Source organism: Canis lupus, chromosome 1 (genome assembly GCF_003254725.2).
Source record: "Canis lupus dingo isolate Sandy chromosome 1, ASM325472v2, whole genome shotgun sequence".
Taxonomy (NCBI): Eukaryota; Metazoa; Chordata; class Mammalia; order Carnivora; family Canidae; genus Canis; species Canis lupus.
The window spans coordinates 27,095,182-27,110,834 of record NC_064243.1 but is presented as its reverse complement, the minus strand read 5'-3'; the positions used below and the strand labels follow the sequence as shown (position 1 = coordinate 27,110,834).

General features: G+C 46.9%; 1 protein-coding gene across 4 annotated transcripts in view; it reads left to right on the top strand.

Moving 5' to 3' along the window:
* SGK1 (serum/glucocorticoid regulated kinase 1) overlaps positions 1 to 13,266 on the top strand; it is a 109,562-nt gene extending 96,296 nt beyond the window's left edge. The window contains exons 1-12 of one of the 4 annotated variants that reach the window (XM_025422337.3): positions 5,029 to 5,210; positions 7,873 to 7,948; positions 8,409 to 8,484; positions 8,898 to 9,002; positions 9,107 to 9,190; positions 9,308 to 9,439; positions 9,709 to 9,821; positions 10,178 to 10,301; positions 10,762 to 10,857; positions 11,289 to 11,444; positions 11,552 to 11,641; positions 12,058 to 13,266. In XM_025422337.3, the coding sequence (XP_025278122.1) occupies positions 5,177 to 5,210; positions 7,873 to 7,948; positions 8,409 to 8,484; positions 8,898 to 9,002; positions 9,107 to 9,190; positions 9,308 to 9,439; positions 9,709 to 9,821; positions 10,178 to 10,301; positions 10,762 to 10,857; positions 11,289 to 11,444; positions 11,552 to 11,641; positions 12,058 to 12,225 (1,254 nt within the window). In that variant the 5' untranslated portion in view covers positions 5,029 to 5,176 and the 3' untranslated portion in view covers positions 12,226 to 13,266. Of the gene's footprint in view, positions 1 to 5,028; positions 5,211 to 6,695; positions 6,949 to 7,565; positions 7,725 to 7,872; positions 7,949 to 8,408; positions 8,485 to 8,897; positions 9,003 to 9,106; positions 9,191 to 9,307; positions 9,440 to 9,708; positions 9,822 to 10,177; positions 10,302 to 10,761; positions 10,858 to 11,288; positions 11,445 to 11,551; positions 11,642 to 12,057 lie in introns of those variants that run through there. The other 3 variants (XM_025422335.3, XM_025422336.3, XM_025422333.3) reach the window with 3 other exon arrangements.
* Positions 13,267 to 15,653: the final 2,387 nt, after the last annotated feature.

Here is a 15,653-nt window from a genome sequence, read left to right as displayed (position 1 = left end):
CGGGAAGGATGCGTCTTGTAAGGAAATTTCAACCCCTGTGCTGCCCGAATGTTAGGCTGCGCTGCGGACTTGCAGGGAAAGTAAGCACAGGTGTGCGTTCATCCTGGAAGGGTGAAGGGAGAGGCTCCGCAGGCCACAGCTCTCTGGACTTCCTTGCCTCGATACCTGCCATTTTACCATTACAAATCAATATTTGAGTTGACAGAGGCCTTTTGAAATACAAATGTTTAACATAAGGCTTTCAGTAAGGCCATAGTTGTCTTGTGTTTGGAAAATTGCAGATAATATTGAATTTTGACTTAAAAAGTTTTTCCAATTTACTCTTGTGTTATTTTTCTTTTTTTTTTAATTTTTTATTTATTTATGATAGTCACATAGAGAGAGAGAGAGAGGCAGAGACATAGGCAGAGGGAGAAGCAGGCTCCGTGCACCGGCAGCCCGATGTGGGATTCGATCCCAGGTCTCCAGGATCGCGCCCTGGGCCAAAGGCAGGTGCCAAACCGCTGTGCCACCCAGGGATCCCTATTTTTCATAATCATCTAGAAAATTCCCTGGAAGTCATTTTTCAGGTCAATCCTGAGAGCCAAATATTAAGCTGTCAAATATGTGCTCTTCCTCGCCCTGCATACTGTATTCTGGTTGATAATTAGTTTTTATTTTTATTTATTGCTCATTGGATCATGCTACATCAGACATTGACAACATCCCAAAGATAAGGATAAGGTGGGGTGCCTGGGTGGCTCGGTCAGTCAAGTGTCTGCCTTCGGCCCTTTGGCTCTTGTCCTGGGATTGAGCCCCGCATGCATCCGTCTCCCTGCTCAGCAGGGATTCTGCTTCTCCCTTTCCCTGCCCCATGCTTGTGCGCTCTCTCTCTCTCTCTCTCTCACTATCTCTCTCTCAAATAAACAAAAATCTTAAAATAAATAAATAAATAAATAAATAAATAAATAAATAAATAAATAAATAAATAGGATAAGATGAGTTTTCAGCCTGTTATAGACCTGTTGGTTTGTTGCTAGCTAGATTACCATTCCTCCCATGTCAAGAGCTACCACGGCCGCTTTGCCTGATTGAAATTAAAAAACTTACTACCAAACCATGTCCCTATCCCCCACCAGCGTTCCTGTGCGCCGACTTTCAGAAGAGACAGGTATGGAACACTGAGGTCATTCACTGCCGCTGTGAGATTGCCACTCCCTATGCGGGATTACAGCTATGCTTGCCTAAATGTTCATACTCTTCCAACTATGTGAATTTCCCATTCCAAATTCCAACGTTCCCTTATATATCTTTGTGTGTAAATTTGTTCATTTTTAATGACTTAGGGCTATTTTTAAAAAAACAAATATCCTTTGAAAGGGTAATAGTTATCAATCACATTTTGGTTTGAATGAGCTTTCCAAAACACATTGGAATGTGTCACTTTAAAAGCCTTGAGGAAAAAATAATAATAATAAACTAAAAAATAAAAGCCTTGGTGGAATAATTTTCCTTGTGTCTTTTAATCCCTTCTCAGTAGGGCTCAGTGTACTTTGTAGGTGACTTCCCACCCGACCCCTCCCTCTGTGAGCTCATGTGCATCACTGTACCTCCTGAAGCGTAATTCTAGAACAATCTGTTGATGGATGAAGGAACTCCAGCCATGCCTAGAGCTGACCATCCTGTGCAAATACTTGGCAGTTCTTTAAATACATACATTTTAAGACATTATTAATTCCATAGGTATTGGGGTTGGAGAAGGGGAGGCAGTGAGAGGGACAGACAGATTTATGCCACTAGGGTCTTTTTTTTTTTTTTTTTTTAATTCCACCTGAGTGTGCTGTTTTGCCACTGCAGCAGAAGCAGCCACAGTCCTGTATGTCTTGCTTGTGTGCGGAGTCTGAGTAAGGGACACATTTCCAAATCACTCCAGAGGTGCTACATAGCACCTCAGAGTTTGGTACTCGTGCTTTCTTCTGCCTAGAATGACTTTCCTCTCTTGTCCCTAGCTGACCTTTCCAGGATCAGCCCAAATATCATTTCTTTGTGGGAGACTTTCCCCAACAACTACATGTCTGCTGCTTCTCCCCAGTAGAATATTCCTCTGTCTGTTTACTACGGCAGATTGCTGGGACCTCTGTTTTAACATTCATCCTATCGTATCATGATTTATGCATGTGCCCCCCATTCAGAATGACGCTTCTGTGAACTTCAAATAGAGATTATTCATATTTGTATCCCTTGAGCTTAATATTTATACCTAATAAGTGCTAGTTAAATTGGTTTAGCGCCGCCTGCAGCCCGGGGTGTGGTCCTGGAGACCCAGGATCCGGTCCCGGGTCGGGCTTCCTACATGGAGCTTGCTTCTCCCTCTGCCTGTGTCTCTGTCTCTCTCTCTCTCTCTCTGAATAAATAAATCTTTAAAAAAAAAGTGCTTCCATGAACAAAGGCAAGGGAGGGTAGAAGAGAGGAAGAAAGAGAGGCATGGAAGGAAGGAGGGAGTAAGGGAAGGAGAATCAGGTCAATACCTCCTGTGGAGATTAGCTGAGAGCAGGGCTTTGAGGCAGCTGGCATTAGTGGGGTGGAGGGTGGAAGGCAACATTTCAGAGTTTGCAGGACCACAGAGCAAACCAGTGCTAGGGGGCGGGGATGTGGGGAGAGGTATGGCAATGAATTTCAGGGACAGAGAAGGGTTATAGGAAGGAGATAAATTTGGTTTCAAAAGCAAGTTTTGCCTATCACCTGCAACTCAGAAGAAAAATAACAATAATTGCTTAATCCTCAATAGCTGAAAAGTGTGTTAGAGAAAACAACCTAAGGCCTCCATACTAGACAGCCATGTGTATATTATTTAACAAAACTCTATTCCAGGGTTCGTTCTTATTCAAAACCACTGTCTTGGAAAAGAAATAAGCCCTGCATAAATAAAGTGTGTAGTTGTGTGCATTTTAATAGCATTGAACACCGTTATTCGAAGTAATGTGTTCTTCTCTTAGTTATCTATTCAAGCACATTCTTACCCTCTTTACGCATGTTACTTTTTATAGTTAAGGAGTCCAGAACGTAATAATCACTATAGAATCCGTGATCTACAGACAGTTATTTAACCACCATTGCCGTTTACTTATCTATAACAGCTCTCATGAATAAACTCATCTGCTGTCATCATTTTTTGTTGATGAATACTGTAAAAAAAAAGGGGGGGCATGCACTCAATGACAACCTTTAACGAAAACTGATCCATGCAGTTGCTCTCTAGAGTAATAATTATGTTTTTTGGTGTTTCTATGTACTTTTTTTGGTGATGCTTCAGAAAAAGATTCTATAAGCATCAAAGAATGAATCAATAAGCATGGGAACCTGAACTGTGCACATAACTGTTCTAGAATTTTTGGCACTTTGGGCAATACAGAACAAGTATATTGCTGTTATCAACGGAAGATATTGTATCTAGGGAAAGAAGATCCACGCAGCTGACACACTTAAGTAGTCAAAGAGCTAAGTCCTTATAAAAATATTTTTAGAGGTGCCTGGGTGGCTCAGTCAACTAGTTATGCGTCTGCCTCTTGGTTTCTGCTCAGGTCATGATCTCAGGGTCATGGGATTGAGCCCAGCTTTGGGCTCTGTGCTCAGCAGGGAGTTGGCCTGAGGATTCTCTCTTCCTCTCTCTCTCTGCACCCATCTCCCTGCTCTCTCTCTCTCTCTCCCTCTCTCTCTAAAATAAATAAATACTTCTTTTAAAAATATTTTTCAAAGCATCTCCTTTAATATGCTGAGAAGTACCAGGAATTTATTTACTGGGCCTTGTATTAAATGAAAAAAGGTCATATCTTAGTAAAGCTTTCAAGTTTCCATATTTGCAGTCCACCATTAAGGAAAATTAGAGTAGAAGAACTAAATGATTTTCTGAAGCATTAAAATACACATACATTGGAAAATGATTTGTTTCAGTGCAAACTTTACATCTTGGTGAATCATTGCCATTTGAGTGTTTTGATTGCAGTTTCCCCACTATGAGGCATAAATGAGATTACTGGCTTAGGGGAGTGGGGAAGTAATTACCCTATCTCCTATCAAGCCGTCTATATTTTCTGTGACTGCACAAGGTGCTGTAGAGAAATTACCTGGAACTGATTAAACCTCAGGAGAAGTAGGGGCAATTGTGCATTCCAGAGTGCTTCTGCCAGAGAACACGATCGCCCTCTGGGCTGCATTTACAAGCAGAATTTGGTGACGCAACTCTGGCCACTTTGCTACTAGGGAGTAAGAGGAAAGAGGCCGGCCGGATTCCTCCCGGTAGGAAGACTCTCTGGACCAAAGAAGCAGGCTGGCGACGGGAAGGAAGAACAGATCAAGCATTTGAATAGTGGCCACAGGGTAACCCTAAGCCTGCGTAGAGTGAACTGGAGCGCGTCACACACCATCCCCCCCCCCCCCACTCCCGCGGCCCCGTCTCCCCCCCACCCACCCCCACCCCATCCACCCGCCACTGCTGTGTGTCACCTTCCTGTTCGGAAGTCTTAGTAGGTTGCTGGGACAGAACTGGGGGCGCCTGCTCCACCCTTCAGGTATCCGGTTGGAAGAAAAGCCAGTCTCAACAACTTGATTCTCTACGTTAAATGATAAGTTTAACAGACCGTCCGTCTCCAACTGCTGAACATTAGGGTAGGGGGAGGAAGAAGAACATCAGACGTTCCTTTTCTGTTCCAACCACAAATCATACGGTTGTGCTTCTTCTCTATCCCACTTAGAGCCCTCTAACTTGAATTCCACGTTCCTCCTGGAATGCATGTGGCAGAGCTTCTTTGAAAAAATGAACACTGTGCATGTGTTTTGAATTTTTTCTGGACTGGTTTGTGATGATAATCAGTCAAGTTACATTTCGTGTGTGTCTTGCTGGGGGTGTAATAAACTCAGGACGCTGATGACTGTAATTTTCTGAGTGATGTTGCAATGGAGAGAATAAATGGCCCAGTGTTGAACTTTGCAGCTTGCTCCCTTCCTGTATGTAAATTGCCTTTATATAAAGTGGGGTGCATAACAGAGCAGGACAGTTGCCTCTGACTCTGCTCCCTGACATCTCAGCTTCCAGCCTTATCAGGCACATTAGCAGAGAGGCTATTCCAGCCATAACTGAGCTCTACCTCCTGCCTCCAGAAAGTAATCCCCAACCTTCATGTCTTAGGCAACCTGAAGAATGAAAGAGGAAGCTATAAAATCCCCTTTGAAAGGTTTGTGTACTTTTATTAGTGTAATTTGGAGAGGATGGCTAAAACGAAGATGCTTTAGAGGATCTGAGGCTCCTTGGCCTGGAGAAGGCACAGGAGGTGGGGATGCAGGGGAGGGTGTCTGACGAAGGTTTCTCAGTTTCATATTTTAAGAACAAACAAGCAGAAATCTCGGTGCAGGTTGGTGTTTCTGGGCAGCCTTTGCCAAATTTGCTGTCTTACAAGGGGGCAGAATGGTGGGAGAGGAGGGCCCTGCTGGGCTAGAATGGAATGGAACATGCGGGGGGGGGGGGGGGGGGGGGGGGCATTGGCAGTACCATGGAAGAGGAAACAGTAATGGGCCAGTTACTGTGACTTGGAGTATTCTAAACCTTGCTTGAGTTTGGAACGTCAATTTCAGGCATTGAAAAGTACTTTTTTTTGAGAGTGGAAGCTGAGCAAAATTTTCCAGCCCCTCTCAGGGGAGAGGATGTGTGCTCCCCTCTCCGAGGTTGGGGCTGTTGCAACTGAGCAAACCAAGAAGCAGCTGAGGCTACAGATCATATTAGGGCAGACGAGGGGGTTGTGCCTGCAAAACAAATCCCTGCCCAGGACGAAAGGAAAGCCGCTTCACATGCTATTCTCGGTTTGACAGCTGGTATTTCGGAGTGTGTCAGACCCAGTATGCAACTCAGAAATGGCAGGGCCGTTGCCAATAAAGGGGTCACGGCAGGGCAGCCACCGCTGACAGCACCAGCAAGCGCCAGGCGCTTGGCCCCGCGAACCTTAGTGCCTTGCAGCCAGCCGGCTCCCTCTCCGGCCCCGTCGCCTGCTCGTGGCTCGTCGCTTGCCCGCCCGGCGCCGGCCAGAGTCCTCGCGCCCGCGTCCGGCCGCAGCGCCCGGGCGCCCCCAGCGGCGGGGTCCCGGGCCGCGCTGCCCTCGGTCCTCCGCGCGCTGGAGCGCAGGCACCCGCCGCTCTCTCCCGAGGTCTCCGGTCCCAGTTTATCAGGGACTCGAAAGAGCCCTGAAATTAGCCGGAGGAGGGGGAGGGAAGGCGAGGACAAAGTAAGGGTTTTCAAGACCTTGCGGAGTTTCCAGGTGAGAGAGCCGGAGGGGGAATCGGGGAGTCGCCGCTGCCCCGGGTCACGCCAGGTCGGCGCCCGGCGCGGAGCCACCGCTCCCCGAACTGCGACTCCCTCACGTGTTCCTGGCGTGGCGGAGATTAAAGATGCAAAAAAAAAAAAAAAAAAAAAAAATGACATGCGGAACGGACAGAACGTTCTCAAAGGTTAGGGGGAAAAAAGTGAAATGCAGATTGTACTTTTTTTTACCCCCTTTAGTGCGGAGACGAATTTTATTTCCGCCCCCTCCCCTACACATTCCTGACCCTTCCCTCCCCCTTCCCTCTTTCTTTCCTTCCTTCCTCCGCTTCCAAGTTCTGGGATTTTGCAGCCTCGCTTGGCTTGGGCCAGAAGCACAAAAAAGGCGTTTTCGGAAGCGGCTCGGCCGTGCACAAGGGCCATTTGTTTGTTTTGGGTCTCGGGGCAGGAAATCTTGCCCGGCCTGAGTCACGGCGGCTCCTTCAAGGAAACGTCAGTGTTCTCCCGGCTCCCTCGCCCGCCGCGCGCCCGGCCGCCGCGGCCCATGGGGGAGATGCAGGGCGCGCTGGCCCGGGCCCGCCTCGAGTCCCTGCTCCGGCCCCGCCACAAAAAGAGGGCCGAGGCGCAGAAGCGCAGCGAGTCCTTCCTCCTGAGCGGCCTGGGTAAGCGCCGCGGCCGCCACCGGGGACGGCCCCCCCGCTCCGTCGCTAGTCGCTCGGCTCCGGCCCGAGGGACCGGGGGTGGGCGGCGGGGCGCGGGTTGGGAGGGCGGCGGGAGCGCGGGGTCCCGGACCCACGGAGACCCCGCAGAGGGGGGCATCGGGGGCTGGTGGTGCGCGGCCGCCGGGGGCGGGGGGCGGGGGGCGGGGTGCGGGCCGCCCCGGGCCCGGGAGGGAAGGGGCAGAGCCGCCGGGCGGAAAGCGCCCCGGTGCCGCGACTCTGATTTCCTCGGCCGGGCGGAGTAATTGAGAAAAAAGGTGGAAAATTACCCCGGACTCCACCTCCCCGCCCCCTCCGCCGGCGATTTCCCGCCCGGGAGCCGGGAGAGGCAGCTAAGAATCCGGCGCGGGCCCCCCGGGCAGTCCCCGAGCCCCCCGCCCCCGCCTCGGGCTCGCCCTGGGGCCGGGGCCGGGGCCGGGGCCCAACCGCCCGCCACCGCCCTCCGCGGGGCAGCCCGGCCGGGCCGCGCGAGCGGCGGGGGCGGGGCGGGGCGGGGCGGGGCGGGGCGGGGCCGCGTCTCGGTGTCGCGCGGGCCCCGCCCCTGCGGCGGCGACGGGCTCATAAGGCGGGCGGCGGGGCGCGCGGTCAGTGTCGGCCGAGCCGGTCTCCCGTCGCCAACGGCCCCTGCGCGCTCCCCGCGGAGATGACGGTGAAGACCGAGGCTGCTAGGGGCGCCCTCACCTACTCCAGAATGAGGGGGATGGTAGCGATCCTCATCGGTGAGTGTAGGGATCGTACCGAACTTCTGGGCTCTGCCAAGTGGGAATCTTATTTTTAAGGATTTGTGTGTGTGTGTGTGTGTGTGCGCGCGCGCGGCGTCGGACGTCACGAAGCCCTCCAGACGTTTATTTCTCCTTTATTTCACAGCTTTCATGAAACAGAGGAGGATGGGCCTGAACGACTTTATTCAGAAGATTGCCAATAACTCCTATGCATGCAAACAGTAAGTTTTGCCGGGAGGATTGGGAGAAATAAAAATAAGTTGTAGAGTTTGTTTACCAGAAGTAAAGACACATTCTCTCCGGGGACATTGATCAGAAAGCCCGAAGGCTTCCCGGAGGGTGGGAACCCTCTTTTAAGTTCCAGTTGGAAACCTCTTAAACATAAAAACTAATTTGCTGATTGGACCTGTCCTAGAGCTGTAAGATAAAATTTTCGTGTTCGCCTGATTCACCCCTGTTTTCATGAAGAACAGCCCTCATCCCTGTATTTAACTGGGTTTATTTTCTTTGGCTAATATTTTCTTTAACTCAGTAATTTCTTTGGGTGTTTTTAGTTTAAACACTCGAACTGTATGTATGGGGGGGGGGGGAGGGGTAGTTGAGCCAGAAACTTCCTACTGGTGTTGGTGTGCCCCCTGGTGACGAGTTCTGGAGATTCTAAATTATTCTCTTTCTCCGCAGCCCTGAAGTTCAGTCCATTTTGAAGATCTCCCAACCTCAGGAGCCCGAGCTTATGAATGCCAACCCCTCCCCCCCGGTAAGTATTCTCCTTCTGTGATGCTTCTGTAGAGGAATCTCGTAAATGAGTCAGTATTCCTACACTGATGGGTTACAATAGCATTTCTAGAAATTAGTGTCAAGGCAGGAATGCCTAGTTAATGGCATAACAAGTGACATAAGCACTTACTTAACTATTGAGTCAGTGAAGTATTTTAAAAGGCCTGTTGCCTTAAAGTTTTATCCAGACACACAACACGATTGTGTACGATTTCCATACGCCCATATGAAATAGAAATGTGTTCGGATGAAAAATAGTCTTGGTTGGGGTTCTGTGCTGTGTGGTGACTTGCCTCGGCCATTTGCAGATGTAGCATCTTTTTACATGGCCTGTCCTTTATTGTTGTCTTCCTTTGAAGCAAGGATATTAAAAGAAAATACTTTCTTTTCCAGCCAAGTCCTTCTCAGCAAATCAACTTGGGACCATCATCCAATCCTCATGCTAAACCATCTGACTTTCACTTCTTGAAAGTGATTGGGAAAGGCAGTTTTGGGAAGGTAATTTCAGATTTAAAGGCCTCATTATTTATAGTCCCTCGTGTGTTCATTTTATATTCTCCCTGTAGATAGCAAAATGATTTTTTTTGTTATTGAAATTACAGGTTCTTCTAGCAAGACACAAGGCAGAGGAGGCATTCTATGCAGTCAAAGTTTTACAGAAGAAAGCGATCCTGAAAAAGAAGGAGGTACGAAGTGTGCTTGATGGATTGCAGCTGGGGATAGACATTCATTGAGTGGTTTTACCTTGGAATTTTGGTACCAAGTTGAAATTTGCCACTACATCTTAATTGTCCTTTTTCTAGGAAAAGCATATTATGTCGGAACGGAATGTTCTACTGAAGAATGTGAAACACCCTTTCCTGGTGGGCCTTCACTTCTCTTTCCAGACTGCTGACAAATTGTACTTTGTCCTCGACTACATCAACGGTGGAGAGGTGAGCAGTGGGAATATGAACTGACCTTTGGGTGTCTGCATATGGAATTTTTGGTTTAGTTTGACAGGAAAGTTTCTAAATGATGTTTGGGGGGCAGGGGGGAGTTACCAGAATTAGCCTTTCCTTTAACCTGAAGTTTTCAAATAGTTAATAGACTATTTAAGGCCACTTCCTGCAATTGTCCTCTTTAGCTATATATGTCAAGACTAATTAAATGCATTGTTATCAGGCCCTGGCAACCCAGACTAACTTTGTCCCGTCTCCTGCAGTTGTTCTACCATCTCCAGAGGGAGCGTTGCTTCCTGGAACCACGGGCTCGTTTCTATGCTGCTGAAATAGCCAGTGCCTTGGGTTACCTGCACTCTCTGAACATCGTTTATAGGTGAGCCGCCGGAGAGCACGCAAGGTTACCTTCCCAGGTGTGAAGGAGACGGAGCCCCGCCTCTGACAGAGCCTTAAAATCATTTGTATTTGGTACAGCTTGGTCACCTATAGCTGGACCCCCAGCATGTGAACTGTCTTGACCCCATGCCTCCAGGGAACTAGCCAGCTAGGATTGTGCCAAATCCAGAATAGATTAGCAGAACAAGGACTCCCTTTTTATTCACTGTACAGCTACAGTGAATTGAAAATGCTTCTAATACCCCAAGCTATTATTTTCACAGAGGCTTTCTTATGAAGTGAAATTCACCTACACAACTTTTTTTTTTTTTTTTTTTTTTTTTTTTTTTTCTGCAGAGACTTAAAACCAGAGAATATTTTGCTGGATTCACAGGGACACATTGTCCTTACTGACTTTGGCCTCTGCAAGGAGAACATCGAACACAATGGCACAACGTCCACCTTCTGCGGCACGCCCGAGGTAGGAGCATTCTGCATTTGCTGCCTGGTCTGCCCCTTCCCGGGAGAGCCAAGCACAATTATACTGAAATTACCAAAAGGGTAAATTGTTCTCGGAGATTTTTCAGTCCAATTCAGAGCAAGGAAAATATATTTGCTGTTTGATGCAGCATGAGAAATCCTGAGGCCTCATATGTGGCTTTAATTAGGACCAGCTGTTTGCAAAAGCCATGTCATAAAAGGTTGTAAATTCTCAAGTAAGCTATCTGTTGGGTACCCAGCAGCTTCCTAAATATCCGAATGATACCTGGCCAGTCAGCCTCCCCAAGTCCAGCAATTTTTATCAGGAAGTAATGTAAAGAAACCCATCCTGCAAGTGACCCCAGGGTCTCAACACTTTCAAAATGCACTCCTGGTGCACTCCTGGGATTGCCTGGTTTCACAGTCTTCTAAACGCTCTGTTTTCCTGCTTTGTGTTTCAGTATCTCGCACCTGAGGTGCTTCATAAGCAGCCTTATGACAGGACCGTGGACTGGTGGTGCCTGGGGGCCGTCTTATATGAGATGCTCTATGGCCTGGTGAGTAGCACATGGAGAGTCATGGAATCTTACGCCTGGTTTAATAATGCTCCCTAGAATGTCATTGTCTTAAAATCTGGACTTACTGGTCATTGTGTCTTGCGCTCTATAAATAAGCTGATCAAATGCTGATAAGAGAGGCCCAGTGGTTATTTTGTAAGTGTTCTAGAGAAAGCTGTTAGTGAATTTTTCTTTCTTGTACATTCACATTTTACTAGATAGGGCCCCCTGCACCTGTGTGAGGAAAAATGTGGCTTATTAGGATCCATTCCTGATAGGAGTTGTGAGATAGACACTTAAAAAATCTGGGGCAAAGAAAGCCTGTTAAGGAAAAGACTTTGTCACAGCTAGCTTAATGTGGTGCAAGACTTTGTTGGTAATGCGTGCTGTAGGAACTTAAAGCTAACCAGCAATGTCCCTCCTCCTCTCAGCCTCCTTTTTACAGCCGCAATACAGCTGAGATGTATGATAACATTCTGAACAAGCCGCTCCAGCTGAAGCCAAATATCACCAATTCCGCCAGACACCTCCTGGAGGGCCTCCTGCAGAAAGACCGGACAAAGAGGCTGGGCGCCAAGGATGACTTTGTGAGTGACATCCCCCTCCTGTCCTGGGCTTCCGGGAAATGTGCTAGACCCCACTGCCCTCCCTGAATCTCTTGTGTCTGAAGCAATCTCCTGTTTCTCCTCAACAGATGGAGATTAAGAATCATGTCTTCTTCTCCCTAATTAACTGGGATGATCTCATTAATAAGAAGATTACTCCCCCTTTCAACCCAAATGTGGTGAGTATCTCTTTCTTCTGAGTATAGGAAGGGGCGAAGGGCACTCCCCTAGGTCAGAGCTGGGGCTGGCGGTGTGCGGGGGGGAGGGTTGGGGACCCTCAGGGACTGAATTGGCACAACTTTTACTCACAAACCATTATTTTATCTAGATGAAAAGTCAAATTTTTGTCCCAACGAGACTAACATGACTTTTCTACACGTTTCTCAATTAAAAGTACTGAAAGAGAAAAAGTGAACACTATCCTCATTATTTAAACTTGCTGTGGCCTGTGGGTTCCACACTTGAAGTGGATGGTCATCCACTCAAAACCTGAGCTCCAGCTTTGAAAGCCCAAGAGAGGATTTCCCCGTCCTGTCTGCCGCCTGAATTCTTAACACTAAGTGGTTTGGTTTTGTTTTGTTTCCTTCCCCAATAGAGTGGACCTAGTGACCTGCGGCACTTTGACCCTGAGTTTACTGAAGAGCCAGTCCCCAACTCCATTGGCAGGTCCCCCGACAGCATCCTCCTCACAGCCAGCGTCAAGGAAGCGGCCGAGGCCTTCCTAGGCTTTTCCTATGCACCTCCTATGGACTCTTTCCTCTGAATAGTCCGAGGGTTGGTCTTGAAGGATTTTATGTGTGTTTTTAAGTGTTTTAGTTAGCCTTTTGGCGGAGCTGCCAGCTGACAGGACATAAAGAGAATTTGCACATCTCTGGAAGCTTGCACATCTTGGCAATCTTATTGCACACTGTTTGCTGGAAGCTTTTCGAAGAGCACATCCTCCTCTCAGTGAGCTCATGAGGTTTTCATTTCTATTCTTCCTTCCAACATGGTGCTATCTCTGAAATGAGCATTTGAGTGCCGCCATAGACAGATGCAGTAGTCTTAGTAGGATGACGCAGTTCTGAGAAGGATTTTCTGAAGGTCTGTCTGGGCCGTGATAACGAATCTTATGAAATGTGCCTTTTCTGATGAGATCGTGTTAGCTCCAAAGCTTTTCCTATTGCAGAGCGTTTCAGTTCTTTATTTTTCCTTGTGGATTTACTGTGTGAACAGTAGTATGAGTGTGGTATGCTTGATCACAGATGGATTTAGTTATAAGCATCAATGTGACACTTGCAGGACACTACAATGTGGGACATTGTTTGTTTCTTCCATATTTGGAAGATAAATTTATGTGTAGACCGTTTTTTTTGTAAGATACAGTTAATAACTAAAATTTATTGAAAATGGTCTTGCAATGACTTGTATCCAGATGCTTAAAGAAAGCATTGCTGCTACAAATATTTCTATTTTTAGAAAGGGTTTTTATGGACCAATGCCCCAGTTGTCGGTCAAAGCCTGGTATTTTCATTGTTTAAAATGTCACCTGTAAAATGGGCATTATTTATGTTTTTTTTTTTTTTTTGCATTCCTGATAAGTGTATGTATTGTATAAAGAAAGTCTGTACATTGGGTTATAACACTAGTATATTTAAACTTACAGGCTTATTTGTAATGTAAACCAACATTTTAATGTACTGTAATTAACATGGTTATAATATGTACAATTCTTCCCGCCCCTTCCACCCCACCACACAACTTTTCTTGTGTGTGATAAACCAACTTTGGTTTGCAATAAAACCTTGAAAAATATTTACATAAATTGTGTCATGTGTGTAATTTTGTATATCTCGGTTGGGGTGGGGAAAGGTAATAATGGGTCCATTTAAAAATTTAAAACCTGGGGGAGTCCCTGGGTGGCGCAGCGGTTTGGCGCCTGACTTTGGCCCAGGGCGTGATCCTGGAGACCTGGGATCGAATCCCACGTCAGGCTCCCGGTGCATGGAGCCTGCTTCTCCCTCTGCCTATATCTCTGCCTCTCTCTCTCTCTGTGTGTGACTATCATAAATAAATTTTAAAAAATTTTTTTAAAAAAATTTAAAACCTGGGAAATGCTGCTGTAATTTGCAGGTCAGTGATTTGCCTCCAATAGTAGCAGCTTCAGAATTCGGGGGGGGGTATAGTAGTCTTAAAGCCACTTTATATTAGAGGTCTTAGTATTTTATGTCAGTCATTCACAAATCCATCCAAACAATCCCTTTTCAATGTACAAATAAATCCATTTCACAAGGATGGCCATGGAGCAGTGCTCCTTCTATTTATTGCCTACCCTCTGAAGTTGGCTGTGTGTCCTGACATTTGGCTTGCCTAAAGTAACAGGTAATTCCTTCAACAACTAATTTGAGTGCCTACTCTGGGCTGAGCTCTGCCCTGAATGCTGGGGATATAGCAGTGGGCAAAGCTGACACATCTCTGTCCTTAAAGAGCCTAATGGAAAAGGGAGACTTTTTCCATAAATGTTGAAATGGAAGTCAAGACAATTGCCTGTGAGTAGAATGCCACTAAAGAGGGTGGGGTGTTTGTCGTAAATGAGTATGTTCCTGAGAAGCTGAGCTGGCAGGACTCGTGTTGGAGGGTACCCAGAGCTGAATGGAAGCTGATGCCAACTCACAGAAGGACCCCCGAGGAGCCAGTCCCCGGCTTAGACTAGAAGAAGCCTCTTGAGCTGGCATGCACCCAGCACTGGCTAGCCCTGACCACTCTGGGTCTGGTGCACAGAGGCCACTGGAATATCTAACGTAGAAGGGAGGATATTAGGATATTAAGAGATCGTCATTTTGAAACCAAATTGTACTTTTCCACTTTTCTAGGCCTTTCACACAAATTCCTGGCAAATAGGGAGTCCTCCAACAGCTGATGGGCTGCTGCCTTAACTCTAAGCCCACTGCACTCTCCACAGCCTCTCCATTTTCACAGGGATTTCCCCAGGAAAGCTGTGATCTTTTTCCCTTTTATCATGGTTCTTACATCTCCCTCTGCACATTCATCCCCTCACCTCCACCACCACCACAGCCCCCTTCCTCCCAAGACTTCGAAGGGCTGAACAGGTATTTGGAGATGACTTCATTCTTTCCTTGTCATCCACTGAAGGAAGGGGATCAAAGTGAGTTAATGACTTCTTGCTGAGGGTGGGCTCCTGCTGTGCATGTGAGATGCTATTGGACCTATGGGCACTAGCTACACATTGAATCCTCTACCAAACCCAGATGCCAAAGTCAGCTATAATGACAAAGAGAATCTATAGCCTGCATTTTCCTAATAAAGACTGATACCAGCTCTAATGGGGAGGCTTTCTGCTAATCTCCTCATCCTCATTATCAATAACAGTTACTAATTCCTTCTTGAACAAAGAGAACTTAAATCACATTTTTATCTGAACACAGTTCTTGCAGGCTGGGAGTCTCCAATCTAATTATAGATGAGTCAGAGGGGCTAGTCATGGGTTACAGAGCTTTTTGCTTTTTCAAGGGTAGAAATTTGGTTTATTGGGTCCATCACTGTAGAAGATCTCATTGTGTTCCTTAGGAATTGATAAGAGCAGAGGAATCCCAAACATTGTCACACAAATAGGAGATTAGATCAAACACAAGTGGGTGGGATGGGAACAAGGCAAGGACAAGGAAGTCAAGAAAGAACAAGGGATCAATTTTTTTAAAAAAGAACAAATATTTACTAAGTACTGTGATATCAAGTCACATACATGCAGCGGTATCTTTATGAGAGTAAAGTATATCCCTCCTCGCATTTGAACAACATTTGAGCATGGTGTTGGCAAAAGGGGACAGTACACTTGCTCCATTGCTCTCTCCCTATGGATCTGTTCAACAATAGGTTTGGGGGAAGGTATTCAGCTATCATCCCCACAAGTTAAAATGGGACTTTGAAACCACTGCTACCATGAAGACTCAGTCACTGTACTTAGGGAATTTGCCATCTACTTGGGGAGACATGGTACCTACTCCTGGTGTATGGCAGGTGCTGAATGGGGATAAAGAGAACTTCTGAAGTGCAGAGGCTTCTGTGGGGTCAGCTGCCTAGAGCAGGCTTCACAGAGGGCATGCCAAAGATTCTTATACCAACTGATTCTATTTGTAGGAAGTCTGAGTGCAGACCTTTAGCATTAGATAAGAACACAAATAGCTAAGACTA